The sequence below is a fragment of the Vicia villosa genome, unplaced genomic scaffold, assembly GCF_029867415.1.
Source record: "Vicia villosa cultivar HV-30 ecotype Madison, WI unplaced genomic scaffold, Vvil1.0 ctg.001641F_1_1, whole genome shotgun sequence".
Taxonomy (NCBI): domain Eukaryota; kingdom Viridiplantae; phylum Streptophyta; class Magnoliopsida; order Fabales; family Fabaceae; genus Vicia; species Vicia villosa.
In genome coordinates this window covers 420,064-442,592 of record NW_026705682.1, presented here as the reverse complement: position 1 = coordinate 442,592, position 22,529 = coordinate 420,064, and the positions used below count along the sequence as shown (strand labels likewise).

At 33.9% G+C, this 22,529-nt stretch overlaps 3 protein-coding genes across 3 annotated transcripts; 1 reads left to right on the top strand and 2 right to left on the bottom strand.

Moving 5' to 3' along the window:
• Window positions 1–191: 191 nt before the first annotated feature.
• LOC131636122 (GCN5-related N-acetyltransferase 10, chloroplastic-like) lies at window positions 192–1,862 on the bottom strand. The gene is made up of 4 exons (XM_058906772.1): window positions 1,363–1,862; window positions 1,001–1,053; window positions 657–818; window positions 192–557 (listed from the first exon to the last, which is right to left on the bottom strand). Exons 1-4 carry the CDS (start codon window positions 1,756–1,758, stop codon window positions 332–334), a joined length of 837 nt encoding a protein of 278 aa, XP_058762755.1. The 5' UTR covers window positions 1,759–1,862; the 3' UTR covers window positions 192–331.
• Window positions 1,863–7,825: 5,963 nt separating this feature from the next.
• On the top strand, window positions 7,826–10,896 carry LOC131636128 (patellin-3-like). Its single transcript, XM_058906778.1, has 4 exons — window positions 7,826–8,924; window positions 9,824–9,948; window positions 10,083–10,233; window positions 10,329–10,896. The coding sequence occupies exons 1-4, from the start codon at window positions 8,028–8,030 to the stop codon at window positions 10,581–10,583; spliced, it is 1,428 nt and encodes a 475-aa protein (XP_058762761.1). The 5' UTR covers window positions 7,826–8,027; the 3' UTR covers window positions 10,584–10,896.
• Window positions 10,897–20,958: 10,062 nt separating this feature from the next.
• LOC131636127 (uncharacterized) lies at window positions 20,959–21,968 on the bottom strand. Its single transcript, XM_058906777.1, has 2 exons — window positions 21,843–21,968; window positions 20,959–21,750 (listed from the first exon to the last, which is right to left on the bottom strand). Exons 1-2 carry the CDS (start codon window positions 21,966–21,968, stop codon window positions 20,959–20,961), a joined length of 918 nt encoding a protein of 305 aa, XP_058762760.1.
• Window positions 21,969–22,529: the final 561 nt, after the last annotated feature.

Below are 22,529 nucleotides of genomic sequence, written 5' to 3'. Positions count from 1 at the left end.
TGCAGCTGAATAACAGACGGAATCGCCTTCTTAAATAAGGAAACATGAAAGACCGGGTGAATTTTGGTACCAAGGGGCAATTCCAATTTAGAACTATCTCACCTGGCTCGGATGCAATTAAGACTTTTGTGCTGAAGAAATTTACTCCAAAGAAACGATGTGTGCCATTTTCTGTAACTGTCAAACATGAGGGCTGGGAACATCTTGCTCATTATTTCTCAATGATTACATACAAAATGAGTTCTTTCCAGTACTTGCTATGTACATAGGATACATTTGCCTATTATGTTATTTTGTTTGGATTTTCTAAATTTTTTGAATCAACAATCTACTAAGGAAATAAACTAATTCTTTTGATCATAAGAACTCGACATTTCCTTCCAATCCAATTACTTGTCCATGGTGGATCTTTAGACACAACTTGGTAACCAGCATTTGTGTACAATGTTCTAGCACCCACATCTTCTTCATAAGCTCTAAGAACAAGAAACTCAAAACCCCACAAATTCGAAAGCATGTCACATGCTTTCAACATTACAGTCCCTATTTTCATCCTCCTGTGCCACAAATTAACATCAATATCAACATTCACTTTCATAACATAACAAAAACTATCAACTATGAAACACAAATACGGTTACAGACACGTTAATCACCTGAAAGCATTGGAGACAGCTATTCCTGAAACGTAAAGATACTCTTGTGCATCATCTGGAAGATGTTCAAGAACATCTTGATCTCTCATTACAGTGACATCTACGACACCAACAAGTTCATTTGGCGAATCTTGATCATTCTCAGCAACCAAACAAGCATACCTGAATAATAATGCACATACATTAGTTGCTAGTGTTTTACACAAAATCAATTTCTTATTTCATGTTTCAGGTTCATCATGTGTCTTTTTGAAAAAATAATGTAACTTTTTTTAGTTCACAAGTTTCATATATTGATAAATGATAATCTACATAAGCTTGATTAGAAATAAGAACAAATGTACCTATTGGGAGGTGAGCATTTAAGCTTGTAAAGAAGCCCTGATAGCACTTCAGCCTATTTTGTGTCAAGACAGGACAAAACATTGAACATCAATGCGAAAGGAGTGTAACTATGACTCTGATACCGTAAAAGACTATAAAGATATTTGATATATTGAGTGTGGTTTCAATTTTGTAATTATTCACTTCTTAGCACTTAGTGAAATGCAGATTCACTGCAGTCATTGATGCACGCATTTGATGTATTAGAATGCGTGTACCAGTGATCGCACGAATCTACGTCCATTCTCCTTAGAATTAAAAAGAAAAGTATGTGCAATTTCAATAAAAATGAAGAGGATCAACAAAATGAGAGAAGAAAAACCTTAAAGAAGTGGAAGAACAAGTCATTGAAAAGAGCCATAGGAACATGAAAAGCCTCAGCTTGAACTTGAGCAGCCATTTTTATCTCATCAGTATTCACAATTAATCTCCTTATCCTCCATCCATACTCACACGCCAAAATCTCAAACTTTTGCTTCAAATTTTCACTATCATTCTCAGTTTGCAAATTCACTTTCTGATCAGCACAATATGATTGTTGTGAACTGCTTCTACTACTACTGCTGCAGCATTGTAACATTGAACCATTCCATGTTTTTCCTCTTCTAACTCTATAACATGCATTTCTTGGTGTTGTTCTAACATCATAATACCTAATGTTTGAACATATAACTAGTTTATGAGAAGTGTAAAAGGTTCTTGAAAATAAATGAGCCATTCATAAACCAAAAAAATTGCTACAATACATAGCCTAGTTTGTTAATGCTCACAAAAATTCTACTTGAAATTTGTTTTTTTCTTTCTTGTTATCTCAAGAAAATCAATTGTAGGATTTTAAGGGGGGCCTGTCTGGTATTTGTGTGGTCTCTTTTAGTTTGTTGCCAACTATGTTTATCTTTCTAGAAGCCAGGTGTAGTTGTATGAGCCAAAGAAATTTTGAATTTTTTAGTTTTGTTATTACAAGGAGTGTGTTGCTTGTTTAATTCCAAAGCACACCCTTATCCTCATAAAATTCACTAGTTTGTTACAACCAACACTTTGATTGAGAGTTATAAGGGGGTGGGTGCATTTGAAGAAAGGGGGTCATAGGATAAGGAACTAATTTACAAAATCAACTTTATAAGGCACTATTTTGAAATAGTTTAAGGTCCTTAATAATGACAATTGAAGTCGTATTTAATTAATACTTGTAAAAGAAAAATATTTATAGTGAATAGAATAAAGATATGTGTTATAGATATGGATAGAGATGCAGGTTGATGTGTAGGTATATACTAATTAATACCCACTCCACTCCATACTTCATGATATATACTTTTATTTTTTATTTACATTATAATATAGAAATTATATTGATATCAATTTTAAAAGGTAAATCACTATTAAATTATTAAATTTTTTAATAAAAATTTTAATTTATAATATGATACAAGCACATTAGGTTTTTTTAAGGATAATTTGTAATACTTCATGCAGGACCGGCCCAACTTGAGGCATGAGGCAAAATTTAAATTTTTTTGTCCCTAATTAGAGAAAAACGATTGAAATGAAACATTTTGAAAGTTAAGGGACCAAAGTGACACGAAAAAAAATTAAGGGACCAATCTGAACCCAATGGTATAGTTAAGGGACCGAATGAGTATTTTGCGTAGAATTATTTTTCATTAAAATTTATTTTGCATGCATAAAATAGGTCTTTGACCAAAAATCAATGTAAATGATTCGTCATAAAGTTTGTTACTTGAATCAAGAAACATGTGCAAGCATGATTTAAGTTAAACAAAATCTTGACTCGAGCTTTCATGTTTTCCATAATTTTGGTTTGGAAAACATGACTCGAGTCAGCAAATGGCTTTAGTTGAATCATGAGTTTAAATTGAAAAACAAAATTTTCCACGAGATATGTGACTTGAGTCAAAATTTTTTTGACTCGAATCATGAGTGGTTTTCATTCAAGTATGAAAAGTGTTTGACTCAAATCATGAGTTAGACATGTTGGGGAGTTCGGAGAAGTCGGGAGCACCAATGAGACCAATGCTCCAGGACCACAAGAGAGGGAGACACCACATCTCAACCCAAAACCTTAAGGCTATGTTTGCAAGTTTGGAGGGGAGGGGAGGGAAAGGCTTCCGAAAACGAAATTTTAAAAAATTATAGGAAAATATTTGATATTTTTTAAAAAAATAATTTTGTTTAGAATAATAAAAGAGTCATTATCATTACTAAATATTTAATTTTCAGAATAGTATAACAACCTAAAAGATATTTGGAAAATTTATGTAAGCCCTCCAAAATCCTCCTTCAATACAATTTTTTTGTTCTCCTATTTTATGTGATTTTTGGTGTTATGAATAAAATCAAACCCTCCAAAACCCTCCTACCCAAAATCTTTTTATTCTATTCACCCAATTCTTCCTATTTTCCAAAGCCCTCCCCTCCCTTCTCCTCCAAACTCGCAAACAAAGCTTAAGGTGTTAGGTAAATTGGCCATCTCTCTTATAAATCCAACATTTCACTCATTCACAAGCAACGTGGGACTTTTAACCACTCACAATTGCACGCAACATTCTCCCCACAAGTGTGAGTCCCCCCACATCCTATAACTGGATCTAACACCGGATCCAGCTCCCGCTCCCCCACCAAGTCGAACCACGGCTGTGATACCACTGTTAGGAAGTCCGAGAGAGCCGGGAGCACCAATGAGACCAATGCCCCAGGATCACAAGAGAGGGAGACATCACATCTCAACCCAAAACCTTAAGGTGTTAGGTAAATGGGTCATCTCTCTAATAAATCCAATATTTCACTCATTCATAGGCAATGTGAGACTTTTAACCACTCACACTTGCACCCAACATTTTGTTGGGTTTGGTTGAAAATATATATGTAAAAGAAGTCCCACATCGCTTATTTTTGTGAAGGAAAAGAGAGTCCAAGGCTATATATAGGATTCAAGTTTTTCTTTTCAAGATGTATCAATCAAAAGCACTTTAAGTTTGTATTTGATTTTCTTTATTTTCTCTTATACTTTTGTTTTAGAGTGTTGTGAGGGGTAGTTAAATATTTGCTTTAGAGAGTGCGGATGTATTGGGATTTAAGAGTGATTGAAGGTAGTCAATGTGTTGTAACAATTTTCACATAGTGTTATTCTCTGGTTGTCATTTGACAACGGTCGTGGTTTAATTTTTCTCCAGATTTGGAGTTTCCACGTTAATCTCTTGTTTTGTTATTTTGTTCCTCTTTTTCTCTATGTTTATTTTTTTCCTAATAAGTGATATCAAGAGCCTTGGTTTGGTGGGATATAAATTTTAGTATGCTATGTGGTTGCAGTTTTGTCTAATCTTCCACATCAGAAAAGAAATTTTATACTATGTGTTGGTTGGGAAAATTTTATTTTGTTGCAGGAATGGTTTTGGCTGCAATGTCATGTTTTTCAAGTGCAGTGAAGATTGATTTAGAGAAATTTGATGGAAAAATCAATTTTGGCTTGTGGAAAATTGAAGTCAATGATGTTTTGATACAATTAGGATTACACAAGTCGTTGAAAGGAAATATTTCTAACACGGACAATGAGAAGTGGGATGAACTAGATTTGAGAGCTTCGAGTACAATTTTCATGTCTTTGGCTAAGAATATTCTTGCGAATGTTCTTGGTACGTCGTCAGCCAAAGAGCCTTCGGAGAAACTTGAAGGGCTATATCAAGGAAAGGGTATATCAAATCGGTTGTTGTTGAAGGAGCACTTTCGTTGCTTGCGTATGGATGAACATACAAAAGTATCTGATTATCTAAGTGTTCTAAATGCTATTGTTTCTGAATTAGAAACTATTGGAGTCAAGATTGATGATGAAGATAAAGCTTTGAGACTGACATGGTCTCTTCAATCTTCCTATGAACATATTAAACTTTTTTTGATATATGGGAAGGAAACTCTGAGTTATGAAGAAGTTGCTAGTAAAATTATTTTTGAAGAAAGAAGATTGAAGGGTGAGGATAATACCTTATCAAACTCAGTGTTGGTTGTTAGAGGAAGGCCTTATGTGAAGAAAAACAATGAAACGAGTGTGGAATGTTAGAAATGTGGAAAGATTGGACATATAAAGTATAAGTGTCATGATGGGGCAGCGTCAGAGAAGAACTCTAAGTCAAATGCTAGCAATGTCTCTCTCGCTGTGAGAGAGGACGATCTTATTTGAAAATTGAGAAGTGTGTCCTCATGAAATTTTCACTGTCATAGAAAAGGACAAGTTATTGCTAGCGGATTAACACATGAGCATTAAAACAAAGTGTGTTGTGAGATTATGTCGATGGTTGAAGAACTTCCTACCAACATGGAAGTTGAACCAGAAAGTTTCAACCTGGTTTTTCGCATGTGAAAATTCTTGAAATGATTTAGTTTCAAGGTATACTCTTTCTTTAGGTGGAGTATGATAGTTTTTAAAACTATGATTGTCAATGAAGACAATGTGAAAATTCTTGGAGTGGTGTAGCTTCAAGTGAATATACTCTTTATGGTGGAGTATGATTGTCGGTGAAGACAATGAAAGTTAATGTATTATTTTCAATCAAGGTGGAGATTGTTGGGTTTGGTTGAAAATATATATGTTGAAGAAGTCCCACATCGCTTATTTTTGTGAAGGAAAAGGGAGTCCAATGCTATATATAAGATTCAAATTTTTTCTTTTCAAGATGTACCAATCAAAAGAATTTTAAGTTTGCATTTGATTTTCTTTATTTTCTGTCATACTCTTGTTTTAGAGTGTTGTGAGGGGTGGTTAAATATTTGCTTTGGAGAGTGTGGGTGTATTGGGGCCTAAGGGTGGTAGAGGGTAGTCTATGTGTTGTAATAATTTTTACATTTTGTTATTCTCAGGCTGTTATTTGACAATGGTCGTGGTTTTTTCTCCAGATTTAGAGTTTCTACGTTAATCTCTTATGTTGTTATTGTGTTCCTATTCTTTCTTTATGTTTGTTTTTTTCCCAATAAGACACGGGCAAGTGTTGACTCGAACCAAATTCGTGAAAATCTAAGTTTTCTTATCTTGATTCAAGTCATTCCTTTACTTGACTCAAATCATTTTCTTCACTCTTGACTCAAATCAAATGACCATTTTTACTCACTATTAATGCATTTCTCTAGAACATATTTACATTAAATTCTCTTTCTAACTCATAACTTTCAAGACTTGCAAAGAGAATTTTGCATACTCATTCACATTTCCGAAAAACATAACTTTCTATCTTAAGTAAAACTTGTAGAAAATAATTTTCTTGTGTTGAATTAGTGAGTTTAGGACTAGTTGTGTTTTTATCAACTCTAAGAGAGAGTGCGAGGAGGTTCATTAGTGTTCTAATGTCTTGTGAAAATTTGTTTTCAGATTGAAGATTTGGATTGTGATTTGCTTTTTTGGAGATTTATATCCGGTGAAGAGAAAGAAAGGCTTCTTTTCCAAAGGGAATTTCAATAGGATAAATGAAGATATATGCAAACACAATTTTGGAGTTTCTAATTCCTTTGAGAGTTCAAAGACCCAAAAAAAAATTTTTAGTAGGATTGAGTGAAGATCAATGCAGATGAAACCCTAGAGTGCTTTGGTTATGAGAAGGTGAATTGATTCAAGGTTGAGTGCAGATCTTAAAAAAATTGCATCCTAGAGCTGTGTATAACAAAAGGAAAATCACGATTTAGATATATGTTGTTTAGTAGTTGGTTTAAGTTTTTAGTTTGTCGCTAATTATCTGTTGTATAAAAGAACACCTTTTTGTTACAAATTATTGGAAGACTAACGAAATTTCAATGACTTATCAATGGAGAGTGAACTAGGTGCAAGCGAGGAGAACACAACAAACCAATATAAATACCAGTGTACTTTCTCTCTATCCATCTCTTTTAATTTTTGCATAGTTTGCATGTTATTAGGTTTTAATAGCTTTCTAAAATTTTATATTGTTAGGATTTATCATTTATCATTTATAGTGGATATATATATATGAGATAATAATAATAAAATAGACAAGATAAATATTCTCTTACAATTTTAAATTATTCAAATTTATAAGTCTACTAATAAATAAATAAATATAAATTGTTTGATAAAAAAGTTTCTTTTTAAATATTTAAAACGAAATAAACAATTAAACTCAAGTAGGAAAACAATGGGTTGAATAAGGGTCCTCAACTATTCCCTCCATTTCAAAATGATTTTCATTTTAATAAATATTTATTTTATTCTCACTTTTAATATAAAAAATTATTATTTTTTCAATTGGGTCACCTTAATACTATCTCATACACTATTTTTAACACACTTATAAAGTTAATTTAATAAAATATAATATTTTAAAATAAATTTATTATATTTTTTAGAGTTAAAAGGTAGGGCACTGACAGTGTAAAATAGTTTTACACTGTCATCCAATAGAAAATCATAAATGTGCCATATCATTAAATTTTTTTAAATAAAAAAATGGTTTAATTGGATACATGGATGGTGATTGGTTGACAGTGCATCACCTTTTTTCCCTATTTTTTTAACATGTGAGAGAAAAATAAATGATAATCATTTTAAAAAGAGAAAGTAATATATATTAGTTGATTTACATAACTGAATAATTAGTTTAGAATTTAATTTCTTAACGAAAGTATTTATTTATCTTTATTATTTATAATATATTAATGTTAATAAATTATCAATATTTATAAATCAATTATAAAAAAATAAAAATAAGTGAAATGATAACAATAATAAGAAAAGAGACTAATCAAAATTCAAAACCACCGGACGACTTTACAAAACAATGACATACAGCATAGGATTCGGCAGCTGAATGAATGTCGTCTTTTGATACCATCTACAGATCACTTCACTTCTTGCTTACTTACTTCTTAGACTTTCTTACTTCATTTTCCACCGCTCCATAATCTCTTTCTATCTCTTAAATACTCCACTACTTCAACTTTAACCTTTACTTCACTCTCTCTTTCAAAATGGCCGAAAATAACAACTCAAACCCTACTCCTCCTCCACCGTCACCACCACCGCAACAAGAAACCGATTCATCCACCCTAACTCCCCAGCCACAGCCACAGCCAGAACCGGAACTCCCGGTTACCGACCAAAAAGAACTCCCCGATCCACCACCACAACCAACCGAATCAGAAACCGATACCAAAGGTAACCAGTCACAAGATGTAGTAGCACCAGAACCCTCACCAGAACCCCAACCCGAACAAAATCAACAACAACAACAACAAAAGAAAATTCCAGTAAATTTAGTTTCATTCAAAGAAGAAAGCAACAAGCTAAGCGATCTCTCCGATTCAGAAACAACTTCACTCAACCAACTCAAACACCTCATAACTGAATCAATCAAAGGTGAACAAGTTTCAATCTACGGCGTCCCCCTTCTCGCCGACGAACGCACCGACGTAATCCTCCTCAAATTCCTCCGCGCTCGCGACTTCAAACCGAAAGACTCCCACACAATGCTCACCAACACCCTCCAATGGCGAAAAGACTTCAACATAGACTCACTTCTGGACGAAGATCTAGGCGAGGATTTGGACAAAGTTGTTTTCATGCATGGCTTTTCAAGAGAGGCGCATCCTGTTTGTTATAATGTGTATGGTGAGTTTCAGAATAAGGAGCTTTATGATAAGACTTTCGGGAATGAGGAAAGGAGGAACAGGTTTTTGAGATGGAGGATTCAGTTTTTGGAGAAGAGTATTAGGAAGCTTGATTTTTATCCTGGTGGTGTTAACACTGTTTTTCAAGTTAATGATTTGAAAAACTCGCCGGGGCCGGCGAAAAGGGAGCTTAGACTTGCTACTAAACAGGCGCTGCAGTTGCTTCAGGATAATTATCCTGAGTTTGTTGCTAAACAGGTTCATTCATATTCCCAATTTTAGTGTTTTGATATCTATGTATGTTGTGTATGTTATATCTATTCAGGTCAATTACCATTTTAGCATGTGTTTGGTTTGGTTCTGCGGTGAAAAAAATTGATTGGGAGTGAATTGATTTGGTAAAATTGATTCTAGTTAAAAGTGATGAAGGTAAAGTGATTTATGTTTGGATAAGATCTTGTTAAAGTATTTCACTATAAATAATCTCATAGAGACTCAAAAGCTACAAATCCTAGCTTTAAGTAGAATCAATTCTACTAGAGAGTCACCACACATGTTATAATCAATTCTACTCATCCATAATCAATTCTAAGTGCTTTAACCGTGAAACCAAACATTACCTTAGTTGTCGAAATCTCTAAAGCACTAACACCTCTGAAAAAAGGTGTCCATGTCCGTGTCGGCGTCTGAAAGTGACACAATTATCACCGGTGTTGGCGAGTTAGGGTCGGTGTTTGTGCTTCATAGGTCGAAATTGTAGGGATCAGATATGTTAAGAAATGTGGTTGGGCCTAACTCAACCCTACAAAACCGGCTTGTAGGGTGAGGATTGCCCCCCACTTATAAGCACATGTTGAGATGACAAATTGTTTCTTACATGTTGAGTAGCAACATGTTTTCGGAAACTTTGTTGGTATCTATTTACGATTTGGATTTATCAAAATTGATTATTGATATTGAATTTTAGGGATTAATTTTTTTTTTTGTAAATTTGGAGGTTCTAGCTACTTGATTCATCTTTAGAATTTTGAGGATAAAATAGCAGTGATTCACCTGTTTATGTATTTGTTTATATGGAAAGGTGAAATTAATAGTAAGTGATGATGAAATGATGACTGATATGGTGTGTTCCTTTGTTATTCAATTTCAATTTGTAGGTTTTTATCAATGTGCCATGGTGGTATCTTGCATTCTATACCATGATCAATCCGTTCTTGACTCAGAGGACGAAGAGTAAATTTGTGTTTGCAGGCCCATCCAAGTCTCCCGACACACTTTTCAAGTTAGTGAAGTGAAAAATGAGCATTGTTAGCCACTCTTAAAATTTGAAATCTTTTTCAGATTTCGCTCTTTGGTTTGTTTGTTAGGTTATGATTTGTGAACTCACTTTCTATATTTGTCTGTGAAATTGATTAGGTATATTTCTCCTGAGCAAGTGCCGGTTCAGTATGGTGGCCTGAGTGTTGATTTTTGTGATTGCAACCCGGATTTCAGCATTAACGATCCCACCACGGAAATTCCTGTAAAGCCAACCACTAAGCAAACCGTCGAAATTGCTATATATGAGGTGTGTTTTCATACATCTTTTGTCTCTTGTTCTAACTACGCAAGACTCTATCATGCTATTATAAATATCTCAGTGAATTGTTGTGTGATCTGCAGAAATGCATTATTGTCTGGGAATTGCGCGTGGTGGGCTGGGAAGTTAGTTACAGTGCTGAATTCAAACCTGATGCTGAGGATAGATATGCAGTTATTATACAGAAGGCTACAAAGATGGCCCCTAGCGATGAACCAGTAGTTTCCAACAGCTTTAAAGTCGGTGAACTAGGAAAATTGCTCCTCACTGTCGACAATCCTACCTTGAAAAAGAAGAGGCTTCTTTACAGGTTCAAGATAAAACCCTACTCCGATTAAGAGAAAATCGTCTCTAGTCTCTCGAGTTTCAAATGGTTTTCTATATATATGAAGGAAATAGAGCTTGACGAGTAAGAAGTATGTGTGTCATAATTAGTTCCGCCCATTATTCATCTATAGTTTTGGTCTTGATTTGTTTGCATATGGTTTTCTCTGGTTTTTGTTGTATCTAATACTTTATTTATTGCTAGAAAACATTATATAGCTAGTCTAAATTTGTTGATTTTAATTTAATTTTATTTTCTGGTGTTAAACAATGTCAACGGGGAGAGTAGTAGCACATGGATTTGGAAATGATGTTGGTTTGATATTATGTGTACTAGCAGAATTATCTTTTTTGATAGAAATAGTTTATGCATAAGCACTTATATGATAAATGATTACGTTAGAAACACTTAATTAGGTGGTTTATTGAAACATCACATTCTTGTGCCTATCCAATGAGAAACTCTCTTATGTTTGCATCACACACTGATCCCAATTTCAAAGTAAGTTGAGGGTTTGGTATGCAGTCAACATCTTATTCAAAAGTTTGTCTAGTTTGGTGTTTGGTTCAACTATAAGCAAAACTTTTGCCATTTTTTCAATTTATTAATATAATTTTTTATTTGATATTCATTTTATTTTCTAAACTTGTGATTGGTAAGTACTATAGTCTCAGTTGAACATTGCACAAACATGGTGTTGTCTTTTTTGTTTGTACATTGATCTCCATTTGGTTCTTCTATTGTTTTTTATGTTATTTACCTGTGGGGATTTGTAGCTGGCTGAGAATATTAGCTCTGTTCCTCATAATGTGACCCTATTCTTGCTAGCTAGCCAATCTAAATTAGGCAACATCGACCGGCATTTGAAAATCATTCCGGACCCAAACAAAAACCAAGACCACCTTTCAAAATTAGAGGGTTTGAAAATCATTCCGGACCCAAACAAAAACCAAGACCACCTTTCAAAATTAGAGGGTTAAGGTTTCGCTCGTCTTCTCAGCTGAGACTATGACTTGATTGGTGTCGGTCTAACATAAAGACTCTTGAATGTGTTTTTGAAAAAGGATGTTTTGTGTGATGATAACTATACCTCCCTGAGTTTTAAAATTTTCCTCTAAACTTAAAGAAGAACATTTTAAAATTGAAGAATAGGTTCACTTACACAAGAGAAAGATAGTTGAATGTGTTAATGATGTTTTGGGTTGTCTATTTAGGGATGGATTTAGTGTTAATAATAATAACAATGATGTTTTGGGTTATCTATTTATGAATGAATTTAGTGTGAATGTTGAAGCTGAAAAGGAAACATCCACGTGTACAGTTACTAACTAACTTTGTAGAGTTAGTTACTTGGTTAAGTGTTTGTTAGTTAGTTAGTCAAGTTAGTTACTTTATTCTAGCTAGCTATATAACAATCATTGTAACCTTCACTTCCTTTTTGAGATGAATAAGGCAAAACTTGCACCTTTCTTCTTCTTTCTCACAACATGCAACTTATGCTTTCTTTCATTCATCAATGGCAAATATGAAGTTTCATACTCATAAGATTGCATGTTCACATGGTATCATCGACCTGTGATCCTTTTCTTTCGCTGCCTTACGCAAGTTTCTTCATCTCCATCATCTTCACTTTTCTGTGATTCATTCTTTCACTTATTCCATCTTTTTCATCATGTCAACTACTTCCGAGGGAAGCGTCCATGGTGAATCTGTTGCTCGCAACCAGCAGAAAGGATATCAAATAACCCATATTTCATGCACCCAAACGAAAATCCTGCGTTGATTCTCGTTACTCCTCTTCTCTCAAGCAGCAACTATCATTCTTGGTCTCGCTCGATGACTATGGCTCTTCGGTCCAAGAACAAACTGCACTTCATCAATGGCGTATTGCCTCGCCCAGCAGATCTCGATTTCAATTCAATTGCTTGGGATAGGTGCAATACCATGATCATGTCATGGATCAAGAATTCTGTTGAGCAAGAAATAGCTCAAAGCATTCTATGGATGGATAATGCAGCTGACATGTGGAATGAGTTGAAGGAGCATTTTTATCAAGGTGATGTTTTTCGCATCTCTGATTTACAGGAAGAAATTTGTACCCCTAAGCAAGGTGATTCTTCAATTTCTTCTTACTACACCAAACTGAAAAATTTTATGGCAAGAATTTGATAATTTTCTCCCTATTCCTACTTGTGAATGTGATCCTTCTTGTTGTGTTCTCCTCAAGATTCACACATATAGAGATAATGATTAAGTTATTTGTTTCTTAAAGGGATTGAATGATCAATATGCTGCTATCAGATCTCAGATTATGCTGATGGATCCTTTACCAAACATATGCAAAGTATATTCTTTACTTGTTCAACAAGAAAGACAAACTCACATTCCTCTTGATGAATAAAAAATATTGGCTGCTCTTAATAACAATCGTGATTCTCAGACCAGAGGTAACTCTTATGCTCGAGGAAGAAGTAATCTCAGAGGTGGTAGAATTGTTGGTGGCAGAGGTAGAGGCAATCATGTCTGCACACATTGTGGCATGACAAATCACACTATTGATACTTGCTTCAAAAAGCACGGTTATCCCCCAAATTGGAAAGCAGATGGTGCAATAAACAATTACACTACCTCAGAAGACAAGCCAGAAGTTCAGCCAAGGGATGATTCTGAAGCTAATGTCCAAGCATCTCCTGGATTGGCTTTTACTCCTGAGCAGCACAAAACCTTATTAGCTTTACTTCAAGATGCCTCACAAATACAATCTCATAGCATTAATCAAATTACCTCTCATAACATTCCCAACTCAGGTATCATTTGTACATTTCCTAGTTCCTTTCATCCCGATACTTTCATCCTTGACACGGGTGCTACAGACAATGTTTGTTACACTAAAAAAAAATTCTTTCACTACATAAAACGTATTAAGCCTATTACCATCAAACTCCCTAATGGCAGCCGCACTGTAAAGTTTACTGAGTCAATTTACCTTACCAATGTTTTGTATATGCCTGTTTTTCATTCAATCTCATTTCAATTCCAAAATTAACCAAAAGTCTCAATTGTCAACTCATGTTTACTAATGATGCTTGTATCATACAGGACTTGTCATCCATGAAGATGATTGGCACAACTGAATTGCATGGTGGATTGTATCTCCTCAAGACTCCTTCAATCTCTTTCTTTCCCAATCCACCTAGTCATCTCATTAACTTATTAGTGAATAAACCAAATACTGATTCTTCCAATTGTAGCTTATGGCATCTTAGACTTGGGCTCACTTCACATGCCAAACTTCTTGAACTCAATAAAAGTTTTCCTTTTATCAAAACTGTCAAAAATGCTTTACCTTGTGATGTGTGTTTTTATGCCAAACAAAAGAGACTACCATTCTCTCTTAGTAATCATGTGTCTGAATCTAATTTGATCTTCTCTACATGGACATATGTGGACCTTTGGCTACCCCTTGTATGATGGGATTTAGATATTTCCTCACTGTTGTAGATGATAAGAGTAGATTCACATGGCTTTTTCTAATGAAACAAAAATCTGAAACTGCAACAATTGTTCAATCTTTTGTAGCTTTGGTTAAAACTCAGTTCAACTGCCAAATAAAATGCATCAGATCTGATAATGGCAATGAATTCAAAATTCATGCTTTTTATCATAAATATGGCATCACACACCAAACATCTTGTGTAGGGACCCCTCAACAAAATGGAATTGTTGAGAGGAAACACCAACATATACTTGGTACTGCTAGAGCTCTCTTATCTCAATCTTAGTTACCACACATTTTTTAGGCACATGCAGTTAGCTATTCTGTCCATATTATCAATAGATTACCAACCCTTTACATAGAGCACAAGACACCTTACCAAGCCCTTCACAACACCTTACTTGACATGTCCTATCTTAAAGTTTTTGGCTCATTGTGCTATGCAGCCACCTTGAAAGCTAATAGAAGAAAATTAGACTCAAGGTCTAGGAAATGCATCTATTTAGGTTACAAAACTGGAGTGAAAGGTCATCTCCTGTTTGACCTTTAATGCAAATGACTGTTTCTTTCTAGAGATGTCATATTTTTTGAAACTATCTTTCCATACAAAGTCAACTCTCAAACCAATACTCAAGCTTCTCCCTCTAATCCTCAAACATCTCAAACTCAAAGTTCTTCATTTGATGATTTGTTTGATACCCAGTTCATGAATGAGTCCTTCACTCCTATTCAATCCACATCTGATCCCTGTCCCCAGCCTACTCCAACTAGTTCCAATTCAACATTCCTTGACAATCACTCATCTTCTCCTACTGTCAGCTCACCCTCACATACTACATCTACTCAACCTGATCTCAACTCATCCCTACCTATCATAAATCCTATTAGAAAATCAACCAGACATGTACAACCACCCTCTTACCTTAAGGATTACCATTGTACACTTTTGGCAGATACATCCACACTTCTCAATTCAGCTGGTTCATCATCTTCTTCTTTTTGTAAGTATTCTATTGCCAATGTTCTCAATTATAATTTCTTGTCACCTGCTCATAAACATTTCATTTTGAATATTTCTTTTATCCATGAACCTCAATCCTATGAGAATGCTATTTGTGATGCAAATTGTAAAAAGGCTATTAAGGCTGAGTTAGCTGCTCTGACTAAAACCAAGACATGGGATCTTGTACACCTGCCTCCACGGAAGAAAGCCATTGGGTGCATATGGGTGTTTAAAGTGAAATTACATGCCAATGGAACTATTGAGAGATATAAAGCCCGATTGGTTGCAAAGGGTTTTACACAAACTGAAGGTCTTGATTACACAGATACTTTTACTCCTGTAGGGAAGATGACCACAATTCGAGTACTTCTAGCCATTGCAGCAGCCTACAATTGGTCATTATTTCAGCTTGATGTTAACACAACCTTCCTTCATGGAGATTTCCATGAAGAAGTTTACATGAAGGCTCCTCTAGGTCTGGATTTACCTCAGCCTAATCTTGTTTGCAAGCTACAACGTTCACTATATGGTTTGAAACAGGCTAGTCGTCAGTGGAACACTAAACTGTCTGACACACTCATCACTTCTGGTTACTTACAGTCCAAGGCAGATTACTCCCTCTTCACTAAGCAATCCTCTCAAGGTTTCACTGTGATCTTAGTATATGTTGATGACCTAATCATATGAGGTACTGATCCTGATGAAATCCCACGCACCAAAACATTGCTTGATGCTAAATTCAGCATCAAAGACTTAGGAGCCCTCAAATACTTTATAGGGTTTGAAGTTGCTCGCAGCACACAAGGTATTTTCATCTGCCAAAGGAAATATGCCCTTGATCTCATTTCTGATGTTGGTCTTCTTAGTGCCAAACCTTGTGCCACACCCATGCAACCTCACCTACAGCTCCACCAAACCTTTGGCACTCCCATTTGTGAACCTTCCACTTATAGAGGGCTTATCGGTCACTTGTATATCACTCACACTCGTCCAGAAACAGCCTATGCTGTCAGCAAACTCTCCCAATTCCTTGCCAATCCCACCGATAAACACATGCTTGCTGCAATACATGTGTTAAAATACCTCAAAAGTAATCCTGGTCAGGGACATCTTTTTAAATCCCCTTTTACCTTATGTTTGACTGGCTTCTCTGATTCCGATTGGGGGAGCTTTCCCTGATACTTGTCGTTCTACCTCCGACATATGCTTCTTCCTTGGTGACTCTCTAATTAGTTGGAAGAGCAAGAAACAAGCAGTCATTTCCAGATCTTCATCTGAAGCTGAATATCGTGCATTAGCTCATGTCACATGTGAAGGAATATGGATGACTTTGCTCCTTCACGATTTTCATCTTCCTTCCTCACTACCTATCATTCTCTATTGTGACAACAAGTCAGCTATACATATTGCTGCAAATCCTGTGTTCCACGAACGTACAAAGCATATTGAGATAGATTGCCACGTTGTCCGTGAACGTGTTCTTGATGGAACCATACACCTAATGCCAGTCACGACACATGAACAAGTCGCAGACATTTTTACTAAATATCTGCATCCAGGACCCTTCAATCATTTGCATTCCAAGCTTGGAATGTTTGACATCCATTCCAACTTGAGGGGGGTTGTGAATGCTGAAGCTGAAAAGGAAACATCCACGTGTACAATTACCAACTAACTTTGTAGAGTTAGTTAGTTGGTTAAGTGTTTGTTAGTTAGTTAGTCAAGTTAGCTACTTCATTCTAGCTAGCTATATAACAATCATTGTAACATTCACTTCCTTTTTTAGATGAATAATACAGAACTTGCACCTTTCTTCTTCTTTCTCACAACATGCAACTTATGCTTTCTTTCATTCATCAATGACAAATATGAAGTTCCATACTCATAAGATTGCATGTTCACATTTAGTGTTGGCAACAATGCTCTCCTATAATGGCAGAGTTTAGTGAGGTTCAATATATTTAAAATAATTGATTAAAAATTATTATAATATTTGATTATGGGCATTTGAAATTGGTTGTAATTCTTAATTGAATTGATGTTTGGAATTGATGTAATATTGTGTCTAAATTAAGGCAAAATCCGATCCAAAAATAAATTTATTTGCGGTTTGGTTCAGTTTTGGATGATACGTTAAAAAATCTAATTTGTTCCGATCCAATTTAATGCGCTTTAATTTGGATCGGTTTTTGGATATCCAAATTATAAATTATATTTTTATTAATATTATAAATATACTAATAAATCATAGATTTGATTTATATATATATATATATATATATATATATATATATATATATATATATATATATATATATATATATATATATATATATATATATATAAAGTTAATATTATAAAATGAAAATACTATATTAAAAGTTAATATTATAAAATGAAAATGATCGATTATAGTTGAAATAAATGAAATAATAAAAATAAATAGATTAAACTAAGCTAATAGATAAGATAAAAAAATTAATTATCATATAATAATAAATTTATGTAACATATCATACTAATAAAAAATAAATAAGTACAAAATACATATACATGCGGTTCAGTTTGGTTTGGATCGATTTTTGAAAAATCAATTCGAAATTTGATCCGAACCGTGCGGCTCTCACAAAATGGCATCCAAACACATCCAATAAACTTCAATTTTTTGCATTTTTCGGTTTTTTTAGATCGATTTGCAATTTTTACTTCCAAGTTATGAACTTTAATTTCAACTATGTTTCCTCTTTTTTTTCATTGCTTCATTTCTAATGCATCTTTGTTTCTTTTTTTTTTCTTTGGCTTCCCTTGTTGTCTTTTTATAGGCGATGTTTGAAAGTCTCCGAATTTGATCTTGGTTCATAAAAGTTCACCATTTGCTGAAGAAATCATGTGACCGTAATACGCTTCATAACACTTTTTAGTAGTCATGAAATTGATCAATATCCAACGCCTTATCATAAGGGCCTTATGTAGTAAATGATGTGACTCACATGGTGTATATAAGACATTCAAATCTAATATCCATCAAAGAAAATCCTAATCTACACTAAAATAAGGAGAAACGCGAGAAATTTAATATAACTCACAAAAGAGAACATAAACGATTGTATAAGAGAAGCAAAAAAAATTAAATTTTATGATAAAACTTAAGCATATTTATGAAGTGAATGTGGTTCTTTATTTGTTGTGTTCTTTTGACAAACACTAATCGACAATTGGTGAAATGTGGATAATAGCGTCTTAACATTTTGATTTAGGTTTCTGAGTCTCGAATGAGAGAAATGCCATTGTGCACGATTATAAATCACAATAAATCATATAAAAAAAAATGATATTTACAATACTAAATTAGTAAAATTTAACAATTTTTATCAAAACTTAACTAAAAGAACCACTTCGAATGAGAGAAATGCTATTGTGCACCATTATAAATCACAATAAATCATATAAAAAAATGATATTTACGATACTAAATTAGTAAAATTTAACAATTTTTATTAAAACTTAACTAAAAGATCTACGTTGACCAACAAATATTCAATTTGGTCCTTTTTATAAAAAAAAAACTTTTTAATTATATTGACTAATCAATATATTTGAACTATATAAATCCAATATAATAGTATTAATTATTCAATAAATGTATGTAGAATGTAATTTTATTCAATATATGCAGAATGTAATTTTTCTTATAATAAGTGTTTCTTCGGTTCTATATATATTATAAGAGAAATTTTATTTATAAATTTATTAAATAATTAATGTATCTGGTCTATATATTGACTAAATACATTAATTATTCAATAAATCTAAAAAGTAAATTTCTTTTATAATATGAGACTTATAATATGAGACGGAGACTAAATACATTAATTATTTAATAAATTTAAAAAGTAAATTTTTTTATAAATATGAGATGGAGGGAGTATGTATTTAAAAAACATAATATTAATATTTATTAAATAAAAAATCATTATAAAATAAATTCAGAAACTAAGCATCTAATTAAAATAATTTTTTAAAGATCAACTAGAAACACGTCTCTAAACAAATGTTATAAAACCAATCAATTTTGTGTTTAGTGCAAGAAATGATTGAAAGTGTTACAAGAGAAGTAGTACTAGATGCTTTACAGTTGGAAAGGCATGAACATGACTACTCAATTGTTGAGCAAAAAGTAGCTAATCTGTCCTTAGTTGTAGGTCCATTTCCTTCTAGTAGGACAAGCGGTGTTTGTTTAGACACTTTCTCTCTCTTGTAAGCAATTATTAAGGTGGAGAAATGTCTCAAATAGATCCTACAATATCCACCCCACGTTATCACTAAACCACATGTAAGTATAATTACTTTACTAAATAATGTTTTAATTATTTAATAATCTTATCTAAGTATCCACTAATTTATTCATAACAACTTGTGGTTGGTCCAAACATTAATGAACATCCTAACCCTAGAGTTGGTGGTCGGTAAGAAATGAAATTTTATAATATATTTTTTAAAAAAATTCAGTGGCGTTTTAAATTTTTGAGAAATCTTGAATTAGAATTTGTATTTAATTAATTTCAGTGGGATATGAAATTTTTTTAAGGAGTCTTATTTAACCATAAATTTGTTAGGTATAAATGTGAGTTTAAAGTTACACATGTGAGCATTTTATAAATGAGATGACACATACACGTATCTTGTTAAGATTTTGAGTGAATATGTGAAGTTTCTATTACTTGTGTGTTGCTCTTGACTCAATGTGGATGTTCCTCATGATGATTCAATAGTGATATTAGAGTCGACGATTCAATTAAAGGACCGATCACTTTTATTGAAAGTCGTTTTGATATAGGGTGATCAAGCGGCGGGTCCCGTTGAAGTGTATGCAACGCCAGTACACGTATGTAGATGAAATGTGAGGGAGAGTATAGTAGATGTGCTCACACTTGAAAGATATTGTTGTGCATAAATGTAACGTAAGGTTGAATATTTTATAAGTAAAAGAGTCTATACACTAATCACCTTAAAATTTTGAGTAAATATGTGACCGGCTATGTAATAATTGGCAAATATTTCATATTTATCACGTGGTTATGAAAAAAGAGAACCATTACCATTGGATTTATCCACGAATATCTCCATGGGAGCATTTATGTACAAACATGTTTATTTACGTGGGCCTGTGTAAATATATATTCATATTGTAGGTTACAAAGCTTTTTTTTTCTTTTGTATCAATGTCAGAGATTTTATGTCTTCTCTTTTTGTTTGAGTGGATTGCTATTTTATTTTCTAGTCCAAAATTAATGATTTATTTAGAAGCTCGACATGTCTATGCAAAACTAGGTTTTTACAAATAAATCATTTGATAATCTTCCTAATTGTTAGACTTATTTGGGAATTTTTGGTTTGGTTGATTATTTGATTTGAAGGTATTTTGACCTGTTTAACTTTCTTGTGATGTTTGGTATCTTTCCACTGGTTGGTTACTTTAATCATTGTTGACAATGTAATTGTTTGGAGTATTATTTGTTACACACCCTCTAATGCTTTTTTTAGTACTCAGATTTATAGAAAAATAATTAGGTTAGCTTATCAAATAGAATATGAAATATACTTAATTAGATAATTTAAATATTAAATTAAATAAAGATTTATGGAATATAATTTTATTTTAATTGTTAGTTTATTACTTATTCTTAGAATTTGCATATATATGTAACGCTTTTGAAATATTAAAAATTAATTAAAAAATAATTTTTTATTTTTTTCTCAAATGTAGAATTTGACAGCTTTTTTTTTTTTAAAATTTTTAATCAAGATATATTAATAGAACAAACGTTCACAACGAGATTACAAAAGAGACGGCCGGAACCGCGGAGAAAATTACCCACCAATTGAAACCTAACTTAGGAAAAACAAAGGGTTTTTGTCAAACTCATAAAAGTTACAATTGGCATGAGCAATATTCCAAATAAAAGCCCACCTCCAAACCAACACTTTAACATCCCAACCAACATCCCTAGAATTCCATCCAAAATTCTTGAATATAATCTTGTTCCTATGTAACCACAACGTCCAAAGAGTTGCCAACCAAGCGCATCCTAGCTTACCTCTTTTAACTTTCTTCCTATTACAAAAAGAATGCCAAATCCAAAAACTCTCTTTAAAATTCTCCGCCTTATAATCCACCAAACCAATCCATGAAGCAATATACCTCCAAACATCATCCACCGTACGACAAAGAAGAAGAGAATGGCAGGAAGTTTCACTACAAACACCACAAAAAGAACAAGACAGAGCCGAGGGAGAAAGAGGGATACCTCTACGGACAAGCGAGTCTTTAGTCGGAATCCTATCACGAAGACACCGCCAACCGAAAACTTTACACTTTAAAGGAACATCAATCTTCCAAATGAACTCCATAACAAAGTTGAAACGGTTTGGGGGGCCGAAAACTACCTTCCTTGTGCAAATGTCCTCGTAGCAAGAAGACACCGTAAACCAATGATGACCCGTCAATCTCCAAAAAGGGACGTCGACGTCGCTGCCCCTAGACGGACCAACAGCCTGGCGCAGCAAACCATACAGCAGCGCTGCTGTACCAGTGGCTCCCGCGGGCAAATTATTCAGGCCCAAATCACTCCAGCGCCACTCGCCTTGAATCCAACTGCCCATCCCTGCAATTGAGACATCCTGTAAACGGGAAAAAGAAAACAAAGAAGGGAACAACATTTTAATAGGTCCATCATTCAACCAAGCGGAATGCCAAAAGGATGTAGAAAAACCATTCCCAATACGAAAGAACACATTATCACAAAAAAAATCTCCGGAAGTTTCTTATCTAAAGCTAATAAATCCATCCACCATCTCGACTTGGAAGAATTCTTAGAAATTTCCCCTATACCGGCCATCCGAATCTTAATATCCCCATAACGCGCTTTTAGCACCTCATACCATAAAGAATTGGAACCTCCAAAATCCTCCACTTCCATTTAAGGAGAAGAGCCAAGTTGAAATCCTCCAACCTCCTTAAACCGAGACCACCCTTATCCACCGACCTACAAATAATATCCCAAGACACCCAATGAATCCTCTTTTTATGCTCCACCCCACCCCAAAGAAAATTGCTTTGAATACTATTAATCTCTCGAATAACCTTTTTCGGCGCCTTGTAAAAAGAGAATGTAAAAATAGGCAAGCTTCCAAGAACCGACTTCAAGAGAGTTAATCTCCCTCCAAAACTTAGCCACCTACCTTTCCACGACAATAACCTTTTTTTAATGCCCTCCACCATGGGCCTCCACTCATTCACCTTCCTAGGATTAATTCCAATCCTAATTTCGAGAAAGGTAAAAACCTTTGGTTCCATTCTACAAGCAAGGAAATTAGCCGCCACCTCCAAAAAGTTAGAATTAACGTTAAACCCAATAAGTTTACTTTTGTTGAAATTAATCTCAAGCCCCGAAACAGGC

Excerpts from the sequence above, each read along its gene's own strand:
- LOC131636122 (XM_058906772.1), bottom strand. The coding sequence starts at position 1,758 with ATGGCTCATTTATTTTCAAGAACCTTTTACACTTCTCATAAACTAGTT. Across the intron at positions 819-1,000 it reads AAATGCTCACCTCCCAATAG|GTATGCTTGTTTGGTTGCTG; the intron begins GTACATTTGTTC and ends ATTATTATTCAG. Across the intron at positions 558-656 it reads GCTGTCTCCAATGCTTTCAG|GAGGATGAAAATAGGGACTG; the intron begins GTGATTAACGTG and ends TTTGTGGCACAG.
- LOC131636128 (XM_058906778.1), top strand. The coding sequence starts at position 8,028 with ATGGCCGAAAATAACAACTCAAACCCTACTCCTCCTCCACCGTCACCA. Across the intron at positions 8,925-9,823 it reads CTGAGTTTGTTGCTAAACAG|GTTTTTATCAATGTGCCATG; the intron begins GTTCATTCATAT and ends TTCAATTTGTAG. Across the intron at positions 9,949-10,082 it reads TCTCCCGACACACTTTTCAA|GTATATTTCTCCTGAGCAAG; the intron begins GTTAGTGAAGTG and ends GAAATTGATTAG.
- LOC131636127 (XM_058906777.1), bottom strand. The coding sequence starts at position 21,968 with ATGGCCGGTATAGGGGAAATTTCTAAGAATTCTTCCAAGTCGAGATGG. Across the intron at positions 21,751-21,842 it reads GTTCTTTCGTATTGGGAATG|GATGTCTCAATTGCAGGGAT; the intron begins GTTTTTCTACAT and ends TCCCGTTTACAG.